The sequence below is a fragment of the Rousettus aegyptiacus genome, unplaced genomic scaffold, assembly GCF_014176215.1.
Source record: "Rousettus aegyptiacus isolate mRouAeg1 unplaced genomic scaffold, mRouAeg1.p scaffold_m13_p_2, whole genome shotgun sequence".
Lineage (NCBI taxonomy): Eukaryota > Metazoa > Chordata > Mammalia > Chiroptera > Pteropodidae > Rousettus > Rousettus aegyptiacus.
Genome location: NW_023416295.1, coordinates 112,075,779 through 112,101,594, shown reverse-complemented (window position 1 = coordinate 112,101,594; position 25,816 = coordinate 112,075,779). Strand labels below are relative to the sequence as shown.

General features: G+C 32.2%; 1 protein-coding gene and 1 pseudogene across 10 annotated transcripts in view; one reads left to right on the top strand and one right to left on the bottom strand.

Annotated features, from left to right (window-relative positions):
* The window catches only part of OSBPL8 (oxysterol binding protein like 8), a 138,866-nt gene that overhangs the window by 10,692 nt on the left and 102,358 nt on the right, over nucleotides 1-25,816 (bottom strand). For all 10 annotated transcript variants that reach the window (XM_016138190.2, XM_016138192.2, XM_016138191.2 and 7 more), the window contains 13 exons: nucleotides 25,063-25,164; nucleotides 22,856-23,059; nucleotides 20,689-20,773; nucleotides 19,239-19,410; nucleotides 15,827-16,064; nucleotides 15,036-15,220; nucleotides 11,931-12,012; nucleotides 11,558-11,656; nucleotides 10,224-10,320; nucleotides 6,394-6,492; nucleotides 4,016-4,113; nucleotides 2,823-2,912; nucleotides 1,243-1,379 (listed from right to left, as the gene is read on the bottom strand). In XM_016138190.2, coding sequence (XP_015993676.1) covers nucleotides 1,243-1,379; nucleotides 2,823-2,912; nucleotides 4,016-4,113; nucleotides 6,394-6,492; nucleotides 10,224-10,320; nucleotides 11,558-11,656; nucleotides 11,931-12,012; nucleotides 15,036-15,220; nucleotides 15,827-16,064; nucleotides 19,239-19,410; nucleotides 20,689-20,773; nucleotides 22,856-23,059; nucleotides 25,063-25,164 — 1,688 coding nt within the window. The remainder of the gene's footprint in view (nucleotides 1-1,242; nucleotides 1,380-2,822; nucleotides 2,913-4,015; nucleotides 4,114-6,393; nucleotides 6,493-10,223; nucleotides 10,321-11,557; nucleotides 11,657-11,930; nucleotides 12,013-15,035; nucleotides 15,221-15,826; nucleotides 16,065-19,238; nucleotides 19,411-20,688; nucleotides 20,774-22,855; nucleotides 23,060-25,062; nucleotides 25,165-25,816) is intronic.
* Nucleotides 1,772-1,890, top strand: LOC118614085 (annotated as a pseudogene).

The following is a 25,816-nucleotide window of genomic DNA, read 5'->3' as shown; positions in this document are numbered from 1 at the left end:
CAGGATTTATCATGGAACTATTAAAATCAAAATCTCTGGGGATGGACTCAAGTATTGGTTTTTTAAAAAATGTTTCCCAGATGATCTTAATATTCAGCCAATGTTGAGAACCACTGATTTAAGAGAAAAGACTACTGAGGTGAAATGTTTTCCCCTACTAAAGTTTAGTTTTATATCAGATAAACAAAAATATAATATATATATTCTACCCACCTGGGACAAAAGCATGTTGGGTCTGAAAGAATAAAGGCTTTGGAATTAGATAGACTTGAGTTGAAGCCTCGATCTGCCATTTCTTGGCTGATGAGTCTAAAGTTAATTATCCTGTCTATGATTCATTTTCCTCATCTTAAAATAGTTAAATTATATCCACACATCAAAAATTGTTGGATGCCTTGGCAAAGTTTCACTCTGACTGACAAGAATCATGTGGCTATAACTAAAACAGAATTTTTAGAACTGGTGCATACATATTCTTCCATCTTTGACAACCTCAATTTTGAGTGTAGAGGGAAAGTACACAGAGACTTGAGTCCCATTAGAAAGAATGATAACGCATGCAGAACATGAGTTGAGGACTAAATTGCATAATGTGTATAAAGTACCTATAGTGTCTTTTACAGAGATCCCCCACACCCTTCTAACACAAAATATAGTAAGAATAAAATTGGGCAATGTGTACACAATATTTTTGGTTCAAAAGTATTACAGATCTAAGAATTTTATGACTTTAAGAACAGAAACAATGGCCTTAATTATTACCCAACTAATGTAAGTCCTCTAGAAGACTGCACATCCAATGGCATTATTCTTGTATTTCAGAAAATGAAACAAAAGTAGATTTTGTACCATGTCCTTCATCTACAGTTAGTTCTACATGTCTCACCCAGCTTAGAGAACAGCTACCAGATAAAAACCAAGAATCATTACATAGTCCCATAATTTTATGCAGAAAAACTAGAAGTTTCTTTTTTCTTTTTATTTTAATAGGCCCTGGAGCAGATAAGAAGAGAAAGGAAAAAATGGGAAGTTTTACTTTTGAGCTGCAGAAAAGCAGCATGATTTGTATTATATTTGTTTGACATTTGCATAAACTAAAATGGAATCCTGTCACATCCCACACATATTCAACTATTTTGCTGAATTAAAATATGACTCAAGAGAGAAAAATACCCACACCATTGAGGGATTAAAAAAATATTCTTTATCATAATGAAACTAGCTGAAAAATAATATACTTACTTCTCTGATTCAAAGTCTCCCTGCTCTTCAAATTTTACAGTGTGCCTTATTAATCTCCATTGCTTAATGTCTGGTGTTGGATTCCAGAAAACCTCTGAATTATCAGTCTTTTTGTCATTAATAAAAACTTCACTATCCTGTATTTAAAGAAATTAAAAATTAAGGTAGAGAACCATCTTTATTTAAAATATATTTAAAAGAGGATTATATAGTATATATAATACTTCTTGATACTTAATCCATCAGTTAAACATAATTTTAAAATAAATATAACTAGCACTTTTCTGAAAGCCCCAAATCTTGTCATTTTTATAAAAACATTTTAAGATTAAATGTTATACTAGTTATTTAAAAATTTGATTCAATACACTACAAGTTTGTGAGATTTCACAAGTTTTACTAAGCAAATTTCAAACAATTACATGCAAAACCTCAACTACCATCTCGAAATCGCCAAAGCGGCCCACAGGGTTTGCTGCAGTTACAATGAGATATCGATGACTATTTATGCGCTCAATACATGTAGAATGTCTATGGCCATGCCACCCTGAATGTGCCCAATCTTGTCAGATCTCAGAAGCTAAGCAGGGTTAGGCTTGGTTAGTGCCTGGATGGGAGACCCTTTAGGAATACTCAGTGCTGTAGGCATTTAAAATGTGTGTGTGTGTGTGTGTGTGTGTGTGTGTGTGTGTGTGTGTGTAGAAAAATAGGAAAAAGCCTCTTAGCACTAATAATTTGAGCATATTAGAAATTTCATTTTTAAAAAGATTTTCATTTTTCCAAACAGTATTCAGACAGACGTAAGTTTTAAAAATTACAAAGTTCATGTGGCTTCTTAGCTGCATTTTTAGACCGTATCATTTTCTTATATTTCTCATTTTCTGCTTATTATAACATAGAAAACAGTACATATTCAGTGTTCACAGTGAAAGTGCACCTAAGCAGTAGCATGATGTAATTCCATTTTATTCATTTAAGCTTCTCTTAACAAAATTACATAAATGTGAATTTAGGTCAGCAGAGAAGTGAACAGAAGCCATTGCTCTCATATACCACTATATACTCTCCATGTCCCACAAAGGAAGTATAACTCTCACTGGAAATGCCCTTGCCCTCTAGATGAGAGGCAGTTATTGCCGTTCATAAAAGCACAGCCTTGGAGTCACAGTACCTGGTGAGAATTCTCAGTCCACCACTTAATTGGAGCAAATTATTTAAACTCTATGTGCCTCAGTGTCCTCCTCTAAAAATGGGGACAATAACAGTACCCACACCTCATAGGGTTCTTACATTAATATTAAATGAGCTAATATGAGGAACATTTTTAAACAATGCAGGACACAGTAAGTGATATATAAGCATTAGCTGGTTTTATTGATTTAAAGTTTTGGCAAGTTAAATACCACATAAAACTTAATATTATCAATAATAGATAAATACCAAAATATTTGTTAAGCTGAAGCTTATGTTAAATAGTGATACTTTTAGTAATGGAATAAGTGAGCTTATAAAATGTGATTGTTAGTTTTTTTTCCACAGAATAAAATTTTTTTGTTAAGCCAAAATATAAAAATACTTACCCAATGGCCTTCCAAAGTAGCTAGGACTTCTTTTCCCAATTTAAGTTTCCCTGATATTTGATTAACACAGTCACTACTACCTAGAAATGGCTTTTAAAAGAGAAAATGTTAAAGAAACATTTTGCTTTTAACTTATATTTACATACAATGTAGGCAAAGAAAAAAAAGAAAAAGTAACTATAGTTACAGTGCTGGTGAAATGCTGATTTAAATTTTAGTCAGAAATGTTCAATAAAAAAAAAAAAGAATTTGTTGCTGTGGAAAAAGCAGATTAAAAAATACTACGTGAAGTCCAAATACACATATTGAGAAAGATCACACTTATATAACTGGCTCAAGTCCTGTGCTCCTTCCTAATTCAAGACTGTACTCTATCAGTGTTGCAATATATGAAGCAATAACAACTCAGTAAACTTAAGAGACTTTATCTATTGAAAGAAATAACCTTCAAAATAAAACAGTAAAACAATACTCAACCAAAAATCCCTCCAAAAACTAATATTAGAAGGAATACACTATGAGTTATTATGTTGCCTTACTGATGTTTCTCCTTAGTAACGAAATTTTGATGCTCTAAATCTAATCCTTAAAGGTATCATAAATTACTTAAGACCTCTTTAGTCATTATTTTCAAATATCATTATCACATACAAACAAAAATTTGCTGAGATAAAATAAAAAATAAAACTTAAAGGAGATCCTTTTTATTAGATAAAAATTGCTGATGAGCTAGATATCAACATAGGAGTTATTAAATATTAACTAGTTCATAGAAATGTTTTTACCTGAACATAGTGTACTGTCTTACACCAACCACTGTAAAAAGGTCTTAAATTTCCCTTTCATTCCAAGGCAGACAGGATTTTCCAAAGATGGTCTCAAATTTATCTACTCTTGTCCGTCTAGCTCGCACGCTCTTCTCACACTGAGAAGTAGGGTCTACAGCCCTTTCCCTTGAATCTGGGTGGGTTTATAACTCTTCGACTAATAGAAGATAGTGATAACCAAAAATTTTATTAAAATTAAAAATAAAAAATGATGGCTTTGTGTTCATTGGGCTCTTCCAAGGCTGCCCTTTCATAAATTCTGTGTCCTTATATTTAGTCTTTAATTAGGAACTAAACTGTACTCTTTGGTTTTTATAATGTAGTTCCTCTTTAATTAGGTGATACCTTCTATTATTGTCTACTAACCTTTAGTTTGAATTCAAGTATTGCACTATATCCGGTTTTTTGACATGTAATATTGACTGTTCCACCAAACTCCAGTGTCATCGTGCCATAAAGAATTCCTAAAAAAACAATTTTGACAAAAGGCTGAAAAAAGAGAGACGGTGGCTCATAACAAACAGAGCTTTAAAATCTAATAATGTAAGGGTATTCTGTCCCACTCAATAACAGTGTATAATAAACACATAAAGTTGGTTCTGTAGGATTTTTAAATAGATAACAGTTGATCTACATTATTTGCAGAATCCATATTTGCAAATCCACATACTCACTAATATATATTCCCCAAATCAATACCCACAGCACTTTTGCAGTCATTCGTGGACATGGGCAGAGTGCTTAAAATTTTGAGCTGTCCAATGTGCACATTCCCAGCTGAGGTCAAGCAAGGTGACCCTCTGCTTTCTCGTCTCATCTCTCAGATAGTAAAAGAGGTGTCTTTTTTTATAGTATATTTAGTGCCACACTTTTCACAGTTTTGTGCTTTTTGTTGGTGATTTTACTGTTTAAAATGGCCCCCAAATGCTGTGCTGACACGCTGTCTAGTGTTCCAAGGCAGGGAAGCTGTCATATACCTTACAGACAAAATATACATATTAAAACTTGGTTGTGAAAAGAGTATACAGTGCTGTTGGCCGTTAGTTCGATGTTAATGAATCAACTACATATTAAATAAAGTGTCTTTAAATAGAAACAAGGTTATATATAGATTAGTTGATAAAATGTGACAAAGGGCTCACAGAAAGTGTTTTCCCTAGGAGCAACGGTTCACTATTCATTAATTCAGTGTTTGTGGTGAATTTATAGAACACAACTACTGCCAACAAGAAGAATCAATTGTATAAGACAAGCAAATTTAAAAAATGCTCCCAAATAGGGCTAAAATCTAAGGAAAATCTGAATTTAACAAAATGAAACAAAAATCTGTTCTTAGACTAAGCTGTTAAGGCAGACTTCACCTGCAAATGCACAATGTTAATTTCCAAGAGGGGAACAAATTATGTGATGCTTCTCATACTTATTTGCCAAGGAACTCTTATTTTATAAAACAATTTGTGAGAGTAGTGATTTGGGGAACACATCTTAGAAAATACACAGGGTAGAAAATAATCTCTGTTTCTTCTGATCATTCTATAAGGGGTTATATTATCTTTTTTTCCATGCAATAAAAAGAAATGCTATGAAAAAATTTTCCCCTGTTGCTAGTAAGGTATGGTATTGGGTATCTACATAAACTATCATTTTATTTCAAGTGATATGAAATTTAAAAATATAGTTCTTATCAATTCAGTTCCTAATTTCAGATATTTAACTTCACACATATTTCAGAAACCACATGTGAAGCTCTAAGAATGATCTAGCCTCAGGCCACAAGTTGGCCCCTCTTATATTTAGTGCTAGGTAGGTTCTGGTACAGTAGATGGGAGTTGACAAGCCCAGAATTTAGTCTTAGCATTTTTACTGACTAGCTGGTGTGGCATTGGATAAGATTCTTAACTCTTTTGATTTTCTCATATGTGAAATGAGGTCATATTAAATAATGTTTTCATGAATCAGTTCCTAAAATATAAGATAATTGCCAAAAAAAAGTTATTTTTAAGAAGTTTGTTGGAAATGAGGGTACAGATAATGACCAACCTGAGAGTTTAAGCTGTTGCCCTACTGCACAGTAGCTCAGTTCACAGAGATCTGGACTCTGCCACATCTTAGCTGTGCAAGATCAAACAGAGTAACGTCTTTGTGCCTCATTTTCCTTGTCCATAAAAAAGGGATAATATCGCTATTTTACAGGGCTGCTGGAATGACTGAGTTTATACACATAAAGTGTACAGAAGAGTTGGGAGCCTAGACTGCCGTAAATGATAGTTATTATTTAATATCTTTACTTGTACCCTAAATAATAGGGGAAAAGCATAATATATTAACTTTTAAGAAATTACCAAATGAAGATGAAAAAAATTGTTAGACTTGGTATACTGAAAAGCAATATATTAAAATGTTAAAAAGGGGTGCTGATTTAAGAAGATAAAAATCATTTTAAAGAAATTTGAAATAATAGGCAGTTTTATCAAATTTTAAAAACTACTTAAGGCAAATGAAATTCCATTATTATAATCATCCTCTTCCAACTATGTATGTGTCATAAAAAGTCCATTGTGGCTGAATTACTTTACCACAGAAATATTCAGCAGATGACAGCAATAATCTTAAGTATCTATAAACCTAGGACACTTTCAATCGAAAGGCTGACTCCCTTCAATCTCAAAACAAAAAATTACAGCTATATTCATTTATTTAAAAAGCTCTAAGGAATATCTAACTCAAATATGGAAAATATTTACCTTTACAATGAGCATATGGCATTGTCATTACATAATCTTCGCCTCTATTCAAGAAAGTTAACCGTGCTTCTCCTTCTAATATGGCAGATAATGAGTTTCCTAAAATACATAGTTTATTAAATTTCACAAAACTAATTCAATCAACTGAAAACAAATAAGATATATTCAGGACATGTACAGACATGTACAGTGGAACGTCTTAAAAATGTCTCAATCTAATGTGCCCGAACATGTATTTGTTATCTTACATCTAAAATATATTTGATCCATATTCCTATTCTTATAAAATGAGTACTTTTGCAAGTAGTTCTGTGATTATGTTATTTTATATGAGGCTCTTAAGAAAAATTCTTAAACACATGGAATATGAAATAAAAGTTTCACTGTATAGCATCATTTGTCCATTTTTGAATAAAAACATTATTTTTTATCCATAAGTCACATTACTTAGTTAAATACCAAGCTTTAATTACTTATCATTGATATAATAATACTATAGGTAATACTATAGATACTTCAGACAAATAGAAACATGCATAACCCATAACCCATGAAATCAATGATAAATTTCATGGTGTTTTTCTTTTTCCGCATCACCAATTTTATTGAACGTAATTTACATATAATTAAGTGACTTAATTTAAGGATGCATTCTGATAGTCCTGGCAATTGTACACAGTCACATTAACTACTCGCCACAATCAAGATACAGAATTTTCCATTACTCCAGAAACTTTCCCTTTGCTCCTTGGAAGTCGATGTTCTCTTCCAGCCCCAGGAAACCACTGGTCTGGTTTCTATCACTGTAGTTTTACCCATTCTAGAGTTTTGTATAGATGGCATTATAACACATGTGGTTTACTGTGTTTGACTTTTTTGGCCTAGCAAAATGGTTTTTAGATTCATCCATGCTGTTGTGTCAACATTTTAGGCTATTTTAACAATAGTAAAAAATCTAATATATAAACATAGCATATCTCTCCTGTTCACATGTCTTCTTTAATTTTCCTCAAAAATGTTTTGTAGTTTTCAGTGTACAGGTTTCACAAATCTTTCATTAAATGTACTGCTAAATATTTTATTTTTCAGATACTATTGTAATTGAAATTGTTTTTAACTTTTCATTCTACAAGAGTTCATTTCCAGTATATAGAAATACAATTTCTAGTATATAGAAATATATAGAAATACAATTGACTTTTGTATTTTGACCTTGTATCCTATAACCTTACTAAATTTTCTTATTAGTTCTAGTAGTTTTTGGTATTTTCTTTAAGATTTTCTATGTAAGGCAGGTATATATATGGTTTAATTTCTTGCGAATCTGTATGCTTTTTTAACTTTCTTCTGCACTGGCTAGGAACTCTAATACAATTTAATACAGGAGTAGTGAGAATGAACATTCTTGCTTTCTTTACTCCTGATCTTAGGTAAAAATTATCAATTTCTACCTTAGGAGCATAAAATTTGCTATATATTTTTCATAAATATCTTTAATCTAGTCCTAATTTGTTGAGAGCTTTAATTGTGAATGGGTGTTGAATTTTGTAAAATGCTTTTTCTGCATCTCTTAAAATGGTACAGTTTTCCTTTATTCTATTAATATGCATTACATTGATTTTCAGATGATATACCAACCTTGTATTTGAGATAAACCACACTTGATCATGGTATATTATTCTTTTAATATAATGATCATATTTATCCTTTTTACACATCCTTTTGTGTGTGTATGTGTGTGTGTGTGTGTGTATTACTATCCTTTATCTGTATATTCATTTATTACAAATTTGTTAAGGATTTTTTAATGTATATTCAAGAGAGATACTGATTTGCTGTTTAACTGTAATGTCTGATTTTGGGGATTAGGATTGCTGGCCTTATAAAATAAGAAGTATATCCTTTTACTTTCTGTAAGAAGTTGTATATAATTGATATTATTTCTTCCTTAAATGTTTAGATCTCAAGACATCTGGGCCTGGAGTGTATCTTTGAAGGAAGATTTTAAATTACTATTTCCATTTCTTTCAGTGATTTAAGGTTATTGAAATTTTATATTTCTTCTTGAGTAGTTTTGGTAATTTGTATTTTTTCAGAGATTTTCCCATTACAATCTAAACTGTCAAATTTATTGGTATAAAATTGTCTGTAATATTTCCTTTTCATCTTTTCAGGGTCTGTAGAATCAGTAGTGATTCTGCTCATTTATTCCTGATTTCTATTATCTTCATCAGTCTAAAATCAGCTCTTAGATTCCCTGATTTTCTATATTTTTGCCCACATTTTACACTAATGTCTGCTCTTAATTATTTTCTTTCTTCTCCTTACTTTGAATTTATTTACCTCTTTATCTAATTTCATAGGGTGAAAAGTCAGGTTACTGTCTTAAACCGTTCTCTTTTTCTAATTTAAAATCAAAAATTTCCCATCTAAGCCCTGCTTTTGCTGTATCCTACAAATATGGGTATATTTTCATTATCATTTAGTTTAAAATATTTTCTAATTTCTCTTGACCCATGAATTATTTAGAAGTGTGTTATTTAATTTCCAAATATTTGGATTTATCTCTACATATTATTTATTTCGAATTCTATTTCATTGAGATTGCAGAATATACTCTATAATTTTCAATCTTTATGGTGAAACACTTAGTCTAAAGCAGTGAAAATACTATACATGTACTTGAAAGTAATGTATATCCTGTAACTGTTGACTGTAAAGTTCTAGAATTATTAATTAGGGTAAGGTTGTTCATAGTGTTCATTTTCTTAAGCCTTTACTCTATAGTCAAGTGTAGAAGGATGGAAGATGCAGTAGGGAGAGAATAACAATATAAAGAACCATCAGAAGAAAGCAATCACCCTCTGAACAAACAAACGAAACATGAAACTAGGCAAAAAAAATAAAATAAATGAATAAATAAAAATAAAAATAAAACCCAAACAAAACTAACATTAAGAGAAATGAAAGAGAACTTGAAGAAAAATAAAAGCATACATCATGTTCCTGGATCAAAAACTATAAGATTTATAAGATTTCCCTGTCACATATTTAATCTATGGCTCTCTATCTTCTCAAATAACCAAAACTTAGATTTCTGTTGACATATTTTATTTTTCCTATTTTGTCATAATTATTTTTTCTATCAAGTTTAAAATTCTCTAGTTGAAATTTAATTTGTTAATTTTTCTCCATTAACATTTTTTAATTGAATAAAAGCATTTAAAGTTACATATTTTCTACTGGTGTATAAGTTTGGCCATGATTCATTTGTTTGGACTGTTGTACAGTTTTTTAAGTTTCCTACTATAACTACATTTCTCTATTTCTCCTTGTACTTAACAAAACATTTTATTGGTGTGTTATTTAGTTGGTCCAAAGTTAAATACTATTACCAGCTGATGCTGGAACAAGTATTCAAACTGTACTTGAATTCTTTCTCTTTCTATTCAAAGACTAAAATAGAAAACTGACCCCTAAAGTACATTAAAATGGAACCAAGAAAACCTTAGTAGGACTAAAGGCAAAAGAAATACCTTATGCGCTAAAAATGCTAGTTATAGTGGGCAATCATTATTCTGTCTTTTGATAAGTGGTGTTTGTGATAAATTTATACATATGTGGTATATACTTATATAAAATGAGTCATCACTAGATTTAGAAATGGGCAAAGAAAAGCACTATAAAAGAAAGGCCATTATCCAAGTAGATACTTAAAATGGCACATACATTCCTTGCTCAAAACAACCAAAAACTTATCTAAATAAAAACTCACTAAAAAATAACTTCCTCTTAGAAAAGGATGCAGACTGAGACAGGGGGAAACTCACCATAGAACTTGGATTTAGCCAGGATACTACCACTAAGGCAAAATCCATCCTTTCGGTTACTAACATAAAAGGCAGATATTGGTGGATGATGGGACACCTATTGAACAGAGGGGAAAAACAGAATATAATTAGCATATTATTGTTCTATTATCAAACATTCAAGTCTTAAAAGTATACTCTATTGATGAATAAGAAGAAACATTTGGTAAGTAGTAAAATTAAATATTAATTATTATAGTTATCAGTCCCCCAGATGTCTCCCAAAGAAATTCATCTGGTATTTACACCATTAGGTTGACAGTAAGCCACTTCTGAAACTAAGTTATAATGTAGCATCCATACCTCTCTCTCTTGTCTGTCTGTCTGTCTGTCTCTCTCTCCCCCCGCCCCCTTCAGATTATTAGCTCTATGTAGCTAGCTAAAGAGATGTCATATTCCTCAGGTTTGTTAGGGTGGGGGAGAGTGACAATCATATTATGAATATAAGTGTATATAAGTTTAAATTAATGAAACGTTAACTAAGAATGGTTTTCTGACTGTCTACTATGTGTACAATAAGAGATGTATTAACAGGAGATTCTATCTTCAAGGGGCTAATGATTCATGTTCTATAAAGTTAATACAAGTATTAAAATAATAGCTCAATGGATAATCACAAAAATAATACAGAAGTTCGAGAAGGTAGAAATCACCGGTTGCTACAGTCATCTGGACCATAAAAAAGTGGAGGGCCAGGGGAGGGAGGGAGGGAGGGAACAATAGGGGAGATGATTTTATGAACTATATAGCTGTCTAACCAATGTACTGTATACTTGAAACTAATTTAAATAAATAAACGTATTAAAAATTTTTTTTAAAAAGGGGAGGTCAGGGTTTTGTTTCAATGAAGAATTAGTTAGAAGATACAATGGAGTGGGAGAATTAAATTTAAAAATAGTGAGGGCAAAGAAGTGCAATACCAGGTTATCTAATTGTGAATGTACAAGTTTGACTACTGCAGAGGGCTCAGAAAGACATAATTTGAGTTAACTTTAAAAGACATGGAAAACATCTGATGTCAGACAAATGGATAGTAATTTGATTTTGGAACTGGGGAAATACTGAAGAATTTTGGCAAAAAGAGGGTGGGGGCACAGTCATCAGATTCCAGGCCTTTAATAATAATACTTAGGAGGAAGGTATTTAGTAGTACTCAGTACTAGCAGGTAAAATGATTACCAAACATTCACAAATAAAGGTTAATCGACAGTGATTTTACTGAGCAAATATCTTCTATGAAAACATCCCAATAACTTCCAAATCAGTTTTGTTTTTGTAACATGCATTTCTAATACCTGTTCAGCAATATAAAAAGTTTTGCTGTTCGTTTTGGGATGAATCCACAAACAACGGAAACTCTCACCAAGTATAGGATTATAAGGTTTCTTCAGTCCCTAGAAAAAACATACAAGTTTCAAATTACAAATAGGTAAAACTCAAAATAGCTTAAACCAGTCATGATGGCTTTAGCTGTATCATCTGGGAGATTATCCTTATAAAATTTCACAGCAGTGACATGAAATAAAGTTAAAATGATGTCAATCATAATACAGGTCTAAATGATCACGTACTGAGACCTGCAATGTAATCATTAATAAATGGTCTAAATATAACATAAAAAAATGAAGAACTCATATAAGGCAGAAGAAAGTAAAATACAAGTATTACCTTTGGCTTTTTATAGAATCCTGACAAATACCATTTCACTACTTTCTTCAAACGAAAGTAAGGGTTTTCTTCAAGAGCAGCCCTAAAAAACAAAAAGGTCAATAAAATATTTACAGAATATATCACAAATTCTCCATATTTATCAAGTCAACAATTTAGATATGATTGGAAAGTATAATTCATATTTAAAATAGATGGCGAAAGCAACCAGGTACATTAGTTTATAAGAATCATTTTTCAAAATCAAGTAGTTACTTTTCTCCCCATTTTTCCTATTTTTTGAGGTACTGACCAGGTCTCCAGGTCTTTTTTTGCTTAAGCAGTTTTTGGAAACTCCCCCAACCAAGTTTTTTCAACTGGGATTCTGTAGGAACCGAGATGTTGCCAGGGGTTTTGTGGGAAATTGTGATTAAAAAAATGAACATAGATTTCTGAGATTCAGGCACTGTTTGATGCCTAGCATCCGGAGTAAAGGGACAGTGGCCAAGCTGCCTCATTAACAACTTCATCAGAGATTTTCAGCCCCACATGTCAGATAAGGACCATGTTCACTTGATTCAGTCCATTCTCAGTTGTTGATGTTAATTAGAGGAAATCAGTGGTAACTGGTGAGTACTATAGTACATGGAGGGAGGACAACAGAATCATGTTAGCTTCTCCTGCACAAATTGCCTTAGTGTGACTATATGCCTTTTTAGTCCTTTGTACAAAACACAGAAGTTTCGAATCATGAATATGAAAGATTTAAAATAATTTAAACCAATCAAAAACGTTTTAACCCATTTTTAGCCTTGAACCTCCTCTATGTGCTACCAACTGATTTTCCTGAGTGAACGAGCTCTACAAGTATAATAGATAATCAAAGAATAATGTTAATTTTAAAGAAGAAATTTTTAGAAGCCATGACTCAGCTGCCTCCTTGCCCTTTTGTCGCTGATATACACATTGCAACACATTGACCATGTATGTCTAAGTGAATTCTCAGTAGAATTCACTTAGCTTATTTGTTATTTACTTATTTTATAATTTATTTATTATATTCTTAAAGTATGTCTGATGGTCCAATGTGGTGAATTTTGAAGATGAACTGTAAGATGGAAGAGGCTAAGCCTAGGCTTACTGACAAATTTTGCCAAGTAATAAGGTTGCACTTTAGGGAGTAGTGACACCCTCTGATTGTTTTGCTCTTGTTTTAAATTCTCAATGACATTTTATTTTAAATTTTATATACAAATAAAACATAGTTTAAAACTCAAAGCAATACAAAAATGTATACATGCCTTGCTATTGCCCCATCTCAAAACTCTACCTACTTATATTCTATGGGCAACTTTTTTAACTTCCTTTTTTTTGTTTTCTTTAAGCATAAAGAAAATATATGTAGTTTTTCTTTAAAAAAAGGTAGCAAACTTCACATTCTTCTGTATCTTACCTTTCACACACACACACACACACACACACTCTCTCTCTCTCTCTCTCTCTCTCTCTCTCTCTCTCTCTCCCTCTTTTTCTCTCTCTATTTCCCTCCCTCTCCCCTATCTGAAGATCCTTCCATATCAATTTATAGAGTTACTCCTTATGTGTGGATGCACCATACTTTATTTAACCAGTCATCTGTGGCTGGACACTTGAGTTATATAATTTTATATGATTATAAATCCTTCTGTAACAATCTTATCATTTTACATATCTGGAGTTATATTTATAGAAATTATTTCCAGAAGCAGGATTACTGGATCAAAGGACTGAATGAATTTATAATCCTGTTAAATATCATCAGAGTCCCTTAGAAAGCACTGTGCTAGTTTGTATTGCCCAGCATCAGTAGTGTGTGTGTACCTGCTGCACACAGCCTTGGCAATAAAATAGTGTGTGCTACAGGAAAAGTGCAACCTTTCAATTTGGGAAAATGGGCATTTATTTTTCGACAAGACCTTACTGTGATTCACAGAAACCTGCCTCACACTCTGAGAGAATTAAATTTCTAGACAATAAAAAATAAAGAGAACTATGACAAAATATAAGGCAGAACTGGGGTATAAAAGCTTTTGGACATTTAGTCAATGTGGTGGATGAAAAACAGTATCTTACTACAGTTTGAATCTACATTTTTCTTATTTTGTGTGAGGTTTAAATGTTTAAGGTCTGTTTCTATTTCTACATTTTTAAATTGGTTGTGTTCTCCTTTTTCTATTAGGTTGTTGATCATTTTCGTTCACTTTCATGAGGCCTTTTTATTTTAGAGAGAGAAACACTTTGTGTATGATTTATTTTGCAAAAATCTCCCACAGTTTATCAGTAATTTTTTGATCCAGCTTATGATGTTTTTCCAGTGTTCATCAATGCAACTAAAAGACTAATAATAATGCAACTAATAAACTGAATACAAATATTTATGCAGAATCTAAAAATCAGGTCATATGGCCAGAACTTAGTATCTTAAAAAACACATGCCTTGAAACACCACTGCTGCTAGAATGGAGGCAGCAGGTGAAACCTGGAAAGGTCTGCAAGAAATGGCTGTCTTTTATGGTTCTCTAAACAACTGCTGGGGGACAGGTGGACAGTTCCTCCTCTACCTCCTTTATGCCTGCCTTTTTCAGAATTACACCCAAGATCAGCTGATAGAGAGAAAAGCAAAGATGAAAGTGGATGCCAAGAGCCAGCAAATGGCAGGGCACTCTGGTCCTGGTAAGCTGTGTATGCCTCACAAGCGTGCAGAGAGGATAAGTATAAATAAAAGCCCAAGCCCCAGCACGGGACCTGAACAAAGACTGAAGCGGGCAGAACAAAGAATGCCAACTACTTTTCCCTATGTCAGGCCAGTGGTCAGGTAGCCTGTGACAGCAGTGCTGTTCGGTGAGGGGTAAAATTCTTGTTCTCCTTAGGCTTGTGATCTCTTAATTCAACCTCCTAAATGAAAACATTATACTGAAGTATTAAATATGCTTCTTATGAAGGTCAGCTACAGAAGTGGTGGAGAAGAGAGACTGATATCTCATTAGAGCCCAATTTTGGTAAGACATAACCATGGAATAGCACTCTGGAAAAAAATCTCTGAAACCATGAAGTACCTTCTATTTTAAGAAATGAGAACCTACTTACTCAGATAGGAAATCTGCATGATAGTAGTAATCTGAAAGTTTATCCAGGAAAGAGCGAGGTTCCAAGATAAATGTGGGCAGAACAACCCTGGACAGGTCCATGCCAGGGCGGACTTGTTTCAGCAGTGTCCAGATGAGGCTTTTGTTTTCTTCAGACACAGTTTCTGTTTGAGAAGCCTCACCTGCCTTTAGCAATTAACAAAAAATTCTGAAATATTATATTTATCTCAGACATATCAATGTGTAGAAAATCTTTAATGTTTAAAACCTGATTTCCCTATTTGACTATTTCAAGCATTCTTAAAATGTGGAAATAATGTATTAAGTCATAAATAAAATCCATAGCTATAAAATTTAGGTAAAAAGGGTAGTTGCAAGAGACATCAAAGTGAATGATACATACAAAGAATTCATTACAAAAAATGTTATACTCTATTATACTATCTTTACTTCTATATACTAGCAATAACAAGAAAGTTATAAACTCATGTTTCCTTGAAATTTATTTTGTACCTGGCAATGACATCAAGCAGTATGCTATGTTAAAAGTGAACCTGAAAAAGATGCGAACCTTACATAGAATATACTCATATTTATAGGAGTACTATGCTTTTAGCTGTTTATCAATCTGGATATATTTCACATGCATGCACCTTTTAAAAGAAAATAGGTATCACAGAAATATTCTCTGTTAGGAAAATAAGTAATATGGCAAACAAACGATATATTCAATTTCATTAAAAAATTCCCAAGAATTAGAAAACCAAAACTCTCTGAAAATCTGACTTTTACCTCTCCAAGTTCCTCATGGCTCTGTTCAGTGTAGGTGGTCTCCTTTAAAGGTTCAACAGGCTCAGGTTCAATATATGAGTCATCTTGCCTTTCTGATGTATCTGTGTCACTTTCTTCACTTTTCCCCATCACCTCATTGTCAGACTCATCATGCTCTTGATCATTTTCTTTATCGGATTTGTCAGAATACATATCTTGGTCCTTAAAATGCTGTCGTTCAATTTCACTGTCATTTAATCTTAAGAAAAAAATTATTAGAAGAATAAAGAAGGTTAAGAGTATTTAATCTAGAAATAACAATGATATTTAACATTTATTGAGAATTTACTATGTGCTTGGAGCTGTTCTTAATGTTTTATATAGTTTAACTCGTTTAATTTTCAAAATAACCCTATAAAATAGGTAATTATTCTCTTCATAGATTAGTAAAATGACACAAAAAATGACGTAAAAATCTGGGGCAATGTTAAAAGATGATGCTTTGAGCTCTTTGCCTATGTCTTGGGGCTAAAATCTTCCAAAAGTAAAATTTTAAACTATTCTCTTGTTATTTTCTTAGTTTTGTAATCATCATCATTTGAATCGACCCTGCTGTCACTTCTAGTCTGAAGAAAAACTTCAACTCAAGATCATTAGATTCTCAAGTGAACTCAAATTATGACTTTCTACCTGTAAAGGCTCCCAAAGTCACTCAAAAATAAGTCTAAGACAAGAAAATGTGAAAGGCAAGTAATTATCTATTTAATTAATATTATAAATATATAAATTTAATTAATTAATACTTAATCTTGAGGGGAAAAATCCAGTGAGAACTGAAAATGGAAATTTCAGCTTAAAAAAATGAACCTATAGCCTAAAATTGATAAATTGCTCTAGCCAATCCTGTTTTTACTAACTCTAAAGTGATTAGGGTTAGTAATATGTACCAAAAAAAAAAAAAAATTTTTTTTTAAAACCTCACTTTCAGAATCAATATTTTTTAAAGAAATTTCTTATTTAGGAAAAGTATCTGGTAGTCTCATTTAGTATAAATATCTTACACGGATAAGCACTAAAGTAAAAATAAATACACAGTGCCATTACATATAACTGATATTTTAACAATGCTGAGATAGTAACAGAGCAAAAGTCCTATTTGATTCCTATGTTAGGCTCTATTTTTACAAAATCTTCATTTGTTTAGATGTTTTAACCAGAGAATTTCTAATAGAAATTCATTTTTATATACATATTAGTTTCCTTCTTTCCCTTTATAATCATGTTTTTAAAAAGTGGTCAAAAATTGCTATCTCTGCTTTCTTACCATCTAGTTACTCCTTAACTTTTCATAATCTGGTTTTCACTCTCCTAAATACATGAAATTGTTCCCTTAAAGGTCACTAAGTTGACAAATCCAATGGCCTTGTCTAACCTTTGCCTCCTGTGATTTCTTTACATTCCTGGATTTTGATGATGATTATTTTCCTTAAAATGGTGTTAGTGCTTTGGTTCTCTGCAATCATGGTTCTACTTTTTAAGTTCTCTGATCCCTTTTACTTCCTACTATCCTTAGATATTCTCATCTTCCTTGGCCCTTTTTAATTTTTTCTATATCCTTCTCCTCTGGCAAGCTACCCAATTTCAAGGCACTGTCATCATTTGTATTTGATGTGGTCCCATGTAAGCGGGAACGAGCTTTAGACTCATGCTTTTAAATCCTTGGCTGCTGTCACCTTTATGTCCTGGGACCAAAGCATCTTCAACATGTACAATAAATTATTATCTTCCAAACATGGTCCTTTGTTTTATTTTACCATTATCTTCCCAGTCATTCATACTTAATGCTTGGTAATTATCTTTAATTTCTTTAACTTCACGAACCTCCCGTCCCTTATATCCAAGCAGACAATAAGTCTTAAAGCTGGGCTCCCTCCACCCATCTCTACACTATCAGCCTCCTGATCATTTTCTGTCCTATAGCCCAATAAATATGTTGATATGTTGATTCTACTTTTGTAAAAAATCTGTTATATTGATTCTCTCCCTGAATCCCTAAATGGATGTTATATTTTCAGCCTCTAAATTTTCCTGATCTTATGTTGCCTTAAGGTATCTCTCCTTTAGTTGTTTATGTTATTCTTTTTATCTTACTATTTACAGTTGCCTGGCATTTTATAGGTTTCAAACAAAACAAACAAAACAAAACACTTCTCTAGGATCATATAACTAATTAATTGCTGTATTGTATTCAAATTTAGAATCATATCTGATTCATCTCCCTATTCACAATGTGGATTATACAGAAAAATGTGTGCTACTTATACATAAAACAGGCTCAAAAATTTTAATGAATAAATATGTGAAATGGAAGAATCCTCAAATTAAAAGCATTTACAAATAACCTGGTATTCAACAAAAACAACTAATGATTTATAGCTGAAGAGCTTCGAGGGAAAAATCTCATGAAGAGATCCCAACAAACACCCATTACTGTATGAATTGTGCTCCCCTTCTCCTGCCATTCTTATCCTATTCAGGGTTCCAAAACTCCAGATTATAGGTATGCAAAGAAAGAATGTAAAAGGTTAGGTAACGGAGGTTAGGTTTTTAAAAAGAGTGATGGAGAAAGCTCAAGCAAAAGAATAAGAAAAAAATGTTCAGCTCAGGTTACATGGAAAAAGCGAAGAGTAGCAGTCTAACTTTGAGGAGAGTAACCCTGAGGCTGACAGGAAAAAGTAGCTGTAGAGAATCTGGGTGCTGGGGCAAGGGAGGAAAATGGGGAATCTAAAGTCTTCCCTACAAAGCACCAAAAGAGAGCTGACCCTCCACAAACTTTGAATCTCAAATAAAGTACTTCTTAAATTTTTTTTTTTCCAGTATTAACTACAATAAATGTTTCAGGGACTAAAACCACAAATAAGGTACAATTCCAACTTGAAACATTTACAATATAATAGAAGAATTCCACAAATACCAGGTAGAATAAGTGCTTTTACAATAACAAAAAGTGCTATAGAAAAGCAACAGAAGGGCAGATTACATTTCATGGTCATGAGGCAGGAAAGTCTTCACATATGATATAATATTTGAGATTCGTCTTAAAGAATACGTAGGATTATGACAGGAGAAAAGAGCGAAAAGGACCAGAAATCATTCATAATGATGGGAACACCATGCACAAGGACAAAGCAAACAGTATGATCATATTTGGGAAATAACAAGTAATTCACGTTAGCTAGAATCAAGGAAATAACTTTCTATACCTTAATATAGTAACTAAACAATCTTAAACTAGGCCTTAGGCCATATAATGGGAAGAAGACAGACAAGTTTCAATCCTAGATATACTACAAGAATTCTAGGCCTGCCATCTAACCCAGTAAACAATATGGGCTCCAACATAATTACCAAATCAGTGGCAACATCTACTTACTGGAAGTTGTCACCACTGTGGAGATTGTTAGCACGTAATAAGCCATACAAAGTCACATGTGTGTTCTCTGACGAAATGCTCAAGTCATGTTCCTTTCCTTCCCTGATCATCGTACGTTTAAGAAGACTAGAACATTTCAAAGCCAATTCCAAAGCATCCATCCAGCACCTCCCTAGAAGAACACAGATTCATAAGCAGTGTGAGTCAAGAAACTACAAAAACTAGCACCTATCTTAAAATAACAGTTAGCCTTTAAGCATACTACTATTTCTTTGAGAAATATTCACTGGAAAAGTTAATTTGAACATAAAATCTTGTAAGGATTTTTTTTTAATTCAATTTTTTTTTTTTTTTTAGTTTAACAAGTGCTTTTTACATATTAAGCATCTAAAAACCACTGGTAAATGAATAGAATATAACACACATTAGAAAGTCACCTAATTACAAAAAGTGTACTTTTTAAAATCTGAGAACACTAACATGTAGTATAATTTGAAAGTACCAAAAAAAGTACTGAGAGGGTTATGTTTCTACAAAACAAACTGTCTAAAATAATGTTTCACTGTTGACAGTAGGTCTACCCCCAGGTTTAGCATCCATTCTACTCATATGTATGAAAATTTTTAAGTCAGGGAAATGCCTGCGCAATACCATCATTAACTACCATATTAGTAGAAACGCTAATTACTTTATTTTTTAAATTAAAATTTAAAGCTGTAATTAGCAGTAAAAAAGAATGTTAGTTGCTCTTAAAATTCATATATAGTTGTTTCAAGATCTGCTGGAAATATCAGCCAAGTAAAATGCTTTCATAATGAAAGCTTGTGCCTATGATATTTTAATTTTAAAAATAATCATCTGGTAACTGTAAACTTTGGAAGGTTATAAGATTCTTTAAGCTAAGTTAGTCTAAACTATAAAACAAAAATGAGGAAGAAATCCACTATTAATTATTAAAGTTTTAAAGTTATCTTGCTTTCATATAAATAAGTGTTACTCTTCCTATATTTGCTTCAAGAATTAAATATTGCTATTAAGTACAGAACAAAAGTTTGTCTCACATAGAAAAACTCAAAACAGTTTATATGTGTCTTATAAATGTTAATATTTAATGATAAAATATAAATAGTATTAAGCACACATTTAAAATGATAAAACTTAATGAGTTACCACAGAGAACACTAACCAAGTCAGATAGGTGTTAACGTTTCAATGGAGAATGAAGAAAACTCCAAGCTGCTAACTCATCACTCAATTCTTTTCTATCAGATTTCTATTTGTCTACCAGGTTAATGATATATTTGGTGTTCTAAGCAACTTATGATTACAATACCTCTACTGCAAATATCACACTAAAAACAGACTTTCCCAAGGGAAAATACATAGTACTATATAAAATAAATCTTTACAAATGAGGACTAAAATCCAATCCATTAAAACTTGTATTTACCATCTGACTCTGAAGTAGCTCGGATGATCAAATAACTGCTAGGTAAGGGCTGAGTTATGGATCCAACTGCTTCACCTTTTGGACCCTTAATATAAACAAATAAAATAAAAATAAGCAAAATAAACGGCATACAGTATGAGATTTCAATTTTATATATAACTTTATATTGTTATATTATTGGTAACAATCTAAGTTAGGCATGTATTATAATTTGAAAGGAAAGAAGTTTTAGTTTCATGCTTCTTGACAAAGCAAATGTTACAATTTATAGTTTATAGTTATAATTTATAAGAAAAATAAAAAAATTTGAGTGAGTCTAGGGAAAAAATCAATCTCCATTTTATAACCAATGATATATTTGTTTATAAATACCAACTATAAGAGCTAATTTTATTTTTCCAGAAACAAGAAAGAAAAAGGATTTTTGTTGTTGTTGGCTGGGGTTATCTGTTTTAGAAGTATACAACACCAAGACCTCTATAGTAATTAGTAGCACCAAAGCTTATCTTTGGTGGACAATTCTTATCTGGAAAGAAAACCCGAGGATTGAAATTATAATATAATTTTGATAGATAAAGCATAATTTTTAAGTTGTCAGATCACAAATTAAAATGGGTTTTAAGAAGCATAAATATTAGAAAGTAAAGATGCACATTCAAATAAAAAAAAAGAAAATAACATGATTTTATCAAATCCTATAATATCCCTTGGGTATTTTCTAACAGCTTTATAATTTATGGGCAGCTCCTAGAACCAGCATAGAGTAGGATCTAGAGTCAGATTGCCTGGGTTTCAACCTTGGCTGCATGCCAGAAAAATTATTTAAGTAACATTTTTAGACCTCAATCTCTTTGGTTAATAAGGGGAAAATTGTATCCTCTTTTGCATGGAATGAAAAATTCTGTGCAAAACTCAAGAGTCTCTGACACAAAATAAGAACTCATAAATATTATTTTTTCCTAATCTTAGGCATTGACTTTGAAGTTGTTTAAATAATGTCCTAAGCAGGTTTTGCTTGTGGAGAATATTCTGATGTTCATATAACTATACAAATTTCCCTCCCCTAAATATCTGGAATAAATTTAACATTAAAAAAATTTTAAATGATTTGAAAATTCATTATAATTTTTATAATTCCTAAGAGTAGTAGTAAAGAATAAATACTATAGATGAAAAGTTTTGAAAGTAACTTTCTACTCACTGGGTTAAGGTTCTATAGGTTAAATCCTTTCCCCTGTGGGAAGTATCTAATTCCAGATTGGAACTAACTGTGTAATCCTAAATTTATTTGTTGTATGATTCCAGACTATTGAAAAATGATAAAAAGTCCAGGTCTTTTTTAGGTGTACGTATATTGATTGATTAAGCAATATCAAAAAAAAAATTTAAAGCTGAAGCTACTTTTGGTTAGCCCTAATCTCAATTAGGTGGTTTTTCTTAAAAGAGTTCTAAACCTTTATTCAAGTATAATTGACCTTCTTACAAATTAAAACAATGAATACTTATTTATTCGGTTAGCGCGTACAATGTAGAACTCCTTGGTAGTTAATCAAAAAAGGCATTTCTATTTTCCTGGTTAATTTTCTGCTTTTACAGTACAGGAATGACCACAGTAATGTTTTTAAGTTATAAAGCATTAGAGCTCTATCTTTTAAGAAAGCTGCCTCTTAAGAGTAAGTAAGACTGAGTTTGTTTATAGTCTATTTACATATTTACATCAGTATAGGAAACACCACAAAAATAAATGGCAGCGTCTGTTTTAGGGGATCTTACAATTTTGATAAAGAGAAAAATACAGTAAACGTGATACAATATCACAAAGCAAAATTAGTAATTGCAAAAATTTTTTAAAAGTACAAACTGAATTCCCATGGCAAAGAGATAAATAGGGATAAGTACAAACTGAATTCCCATGGCAAAGAGATAAATATAAATTAAGAAAACATTTTCTGAAAAAAATTTTAAGTTAGATCTTAAAGGTAAAGATGGATTTTTGGTGCACATTTCATTGTGGGTAAAGACAGATAGAGGAGTAATGTACTTGAAAACAGAAAAAGATTTATAAGTCCTGCCAGGGAACAGCGATCATGAGTTTAACTGATTTATTTCAGTTCTACTCATAGATTGTCATATTTACCTTTTATCTATATAACAAGTGCTCACTTACCTTCACTGCCCAAATAGATTGCTCCAAAGGATGAAAAAGTTTAAAACAAAAGCCATCTTTTTTTGATGGACGCTCAATGATTTCACAGGCATTCAGAAGAACTGTTCCTACCCACTGACCATTTTTTTGGGTTTTATAGATCAGTAGCACCCCGGGTTTCAACACACACCACAGCTTGGTCCAGCTCTTTAGAGTACCACGAATCTACAGGAAGATAAGTTTAAGAAATAAAACTGTTTTTCTCCTCCTGCACCACAAGATGTAGACTGAATAATGACAAAGAGGATGTTTTAATCTACAATTCCCAGAAAATGTACATGTTAGACTTAATAGGTTTTTTTTTTTTTTAAAAAAGCTACGAAATGACAATCCCTGTTAATAAACATAAAAACAGCATGACTCCTTGCTTCCGAGGAACTAAAATCTAGTAGGAGACTGGGTCAACAATTTCAAAGTACTGTACTAAGCAGAATGGTTTTCCTAACCTTCGGGGTCAGGTCAGGAGTTATTAAAATATAATTTTCTAGTAGCGAGATTCTCCTCCTCTTAGCATATATCACAGGTATAATTTTATTTGTGTGAGTGTAAGATTATTCTACCTTTTAAGATTTTCCCCCCTTACCATTACATCAAGAGTGCTAAAAACACTGCTAGCACACACTGGCCATTCCCTAAATATTTGGTGACTGGTAGAAAGAGAGAAGAACCTCCTTCTAGTCCCTAAAATTACCTTCTCTAAATTACTTTATTCTTAGTAATTACATAAAGTATGCCGTATAAATTTCTTGGGGAAATTTTAACACTCAAGTTACATAAATCTCTCTAGTCTCATAAAATGTTGCTCATCCTAACTTTTAATGCTTTGTCAAAAATAAGTCTATAACTTGTTTTTCCTATTCTATTTTGTATGTGATCCATTAAAAGTGTTTCTATGCAAGTCACTGAAGTCGCAATACTGAAAAGAATGCTAATATTGAAATTAATAACTAGAAATTATCCTCACTTTTATTTACTGTTCTCTCAATGCACTTACATGAATTATAAAATAACACAGGGATTCCTAGCCCCTCAAATAGGCATACCATAGTTAACTCTAAACAAGAAAACTTTAGAAAGGGGGAATTTGGAGCTAGACATGAAGAAAAGAGAAAACTTTTAAGAAAAAGTATATGTGAAAGAGATGGAAAGAAGGGAGTTATCCTGAGAAAACATTCTGGATCTTGAAGATGGGACAGTAGAACATGAATGGCAAATTATCAGAATGAAGGTAAGATTTAGAAAGTCATCCTGGTGACATGTTGGGGACTTTTGGAGAGTTGGTTGAGGAAATCCAATGTCAAAAGACAAAAGTAGGTGTAGCCCTTCAAAACCCAGGTGAGATCTGGAGTTTAAAAACTTCTAAGTAGAGCCAAAATTAGTCAGAAGCTGTTTTCGGCACGACACTGAAGAAGACCCTAGCATTACTTGAACTACTAGGGAAATGATCACTAGCCTCTCACATTAGTAAGAGAACTGCCATGACAGATCCCATAAAGATATTAGGTTGAAGGTTGTACCAACACTTTGAGAAAGTGGAAAGCTTTCAAGGTTGGGGTGATTTTTAGGTCAATGCCAGGTACTAAAACTTCCTAGGCGTCACAATCTTACAAAATCATTCTTAAAGTTAGCATCAGTCTAAAAGATTACTACCCAGATAAGAATGAGAAAGAGGTTAGCGTGACTGGGATGATAGAAAGGAAATAAAAATACATGGAAATAAGCAGAGGCTAAAAGAATAAGGTATGAAAACAGCAATGTATATGTTTCTTTGAATATTAATCCTTTTCAAATGCTAACTTGTATTTGTTTCATCTCTTCTCACTAATGCACATACCAAGTCTACAATAATATTAAATAATTTGAATAGCAAGCAAAATATTTCTTTACAGCATATTGATTAAGACTAAGGAACAGTCACGTAAATCAAAAAGCCTTTAAAAAAATTGCTATACATATTTGATGTCGTTGTCAAGGAAGACAACATTAAGACTCCGTCTCCCCATTAAGCCTGGAATACAGAACGTCTAGGATACAATTAATAGTTTGTCAGTGAAAAACAATCATCCTACTAGTTGTTTTCATCTTGCAGACTTTAGTGCAATCTGAGCTTTCCTACTCCAGCAGGCAAACACCCAGCAATGTGAATTCAAGATTCAAAACAAACTGACCTTCAGCCAGTCGGCCATGACGATCACAGAAGGGTCTGTTATGGTGCTGAGTAGCTCCTTCGTGGCTCTTTTCTTCTCCTCTCGGTAATTTTTCTTTTGTACCTGTTTTACAGAAATAATAGAAAAATTTAAAAAATATTAAAATGGGTGATTTCTTTTCAATTTTTTTTAGGTCTGTAGAATGTAGAGTATAAAATTCTAAACCTCTTTTAGAATTCTAGCGTCTGAGGATAAAATAACTATGTTTTCCTTTTAGAGTTGGTAGAAATTTTTAGAGAAGGTGAGAATCTGGTTTTTGTGATCACTAGTCCAGTTCTCTGTATCTTTTTAAAGAATTCTACCTTTTTAAAATTACACAATATATGAATGCAGTCTCATGGAAAAAAATTCAAACAACACAAATAAAGCTAAAGGCCATCTTCATTATAGCCTGTCCTACTGCAATTCCCAGTAGGACCACTGTTTACTTTCTTGAAAACACTACCCTTTAAGGCCTTTTCTATGCATATAATCTATAGAAGTATACAGCTTTTATGTTAGTTTTGGATTTTTCAAACACATTAAAAAATGTTCTCCCGTTCAATATTTGTGGAGCATTTCCATGCATATCTCATTCTTTAAACTGATACACATTACTAGTGTGAATAAGAGATCTAACATTTACTGAATACATTCTGTGTGGTATTCATAGTTCTAACCACTTTACGTGTATTATCTCATTTAATCATCACAATAACCTTGGGAAGTAGGACTA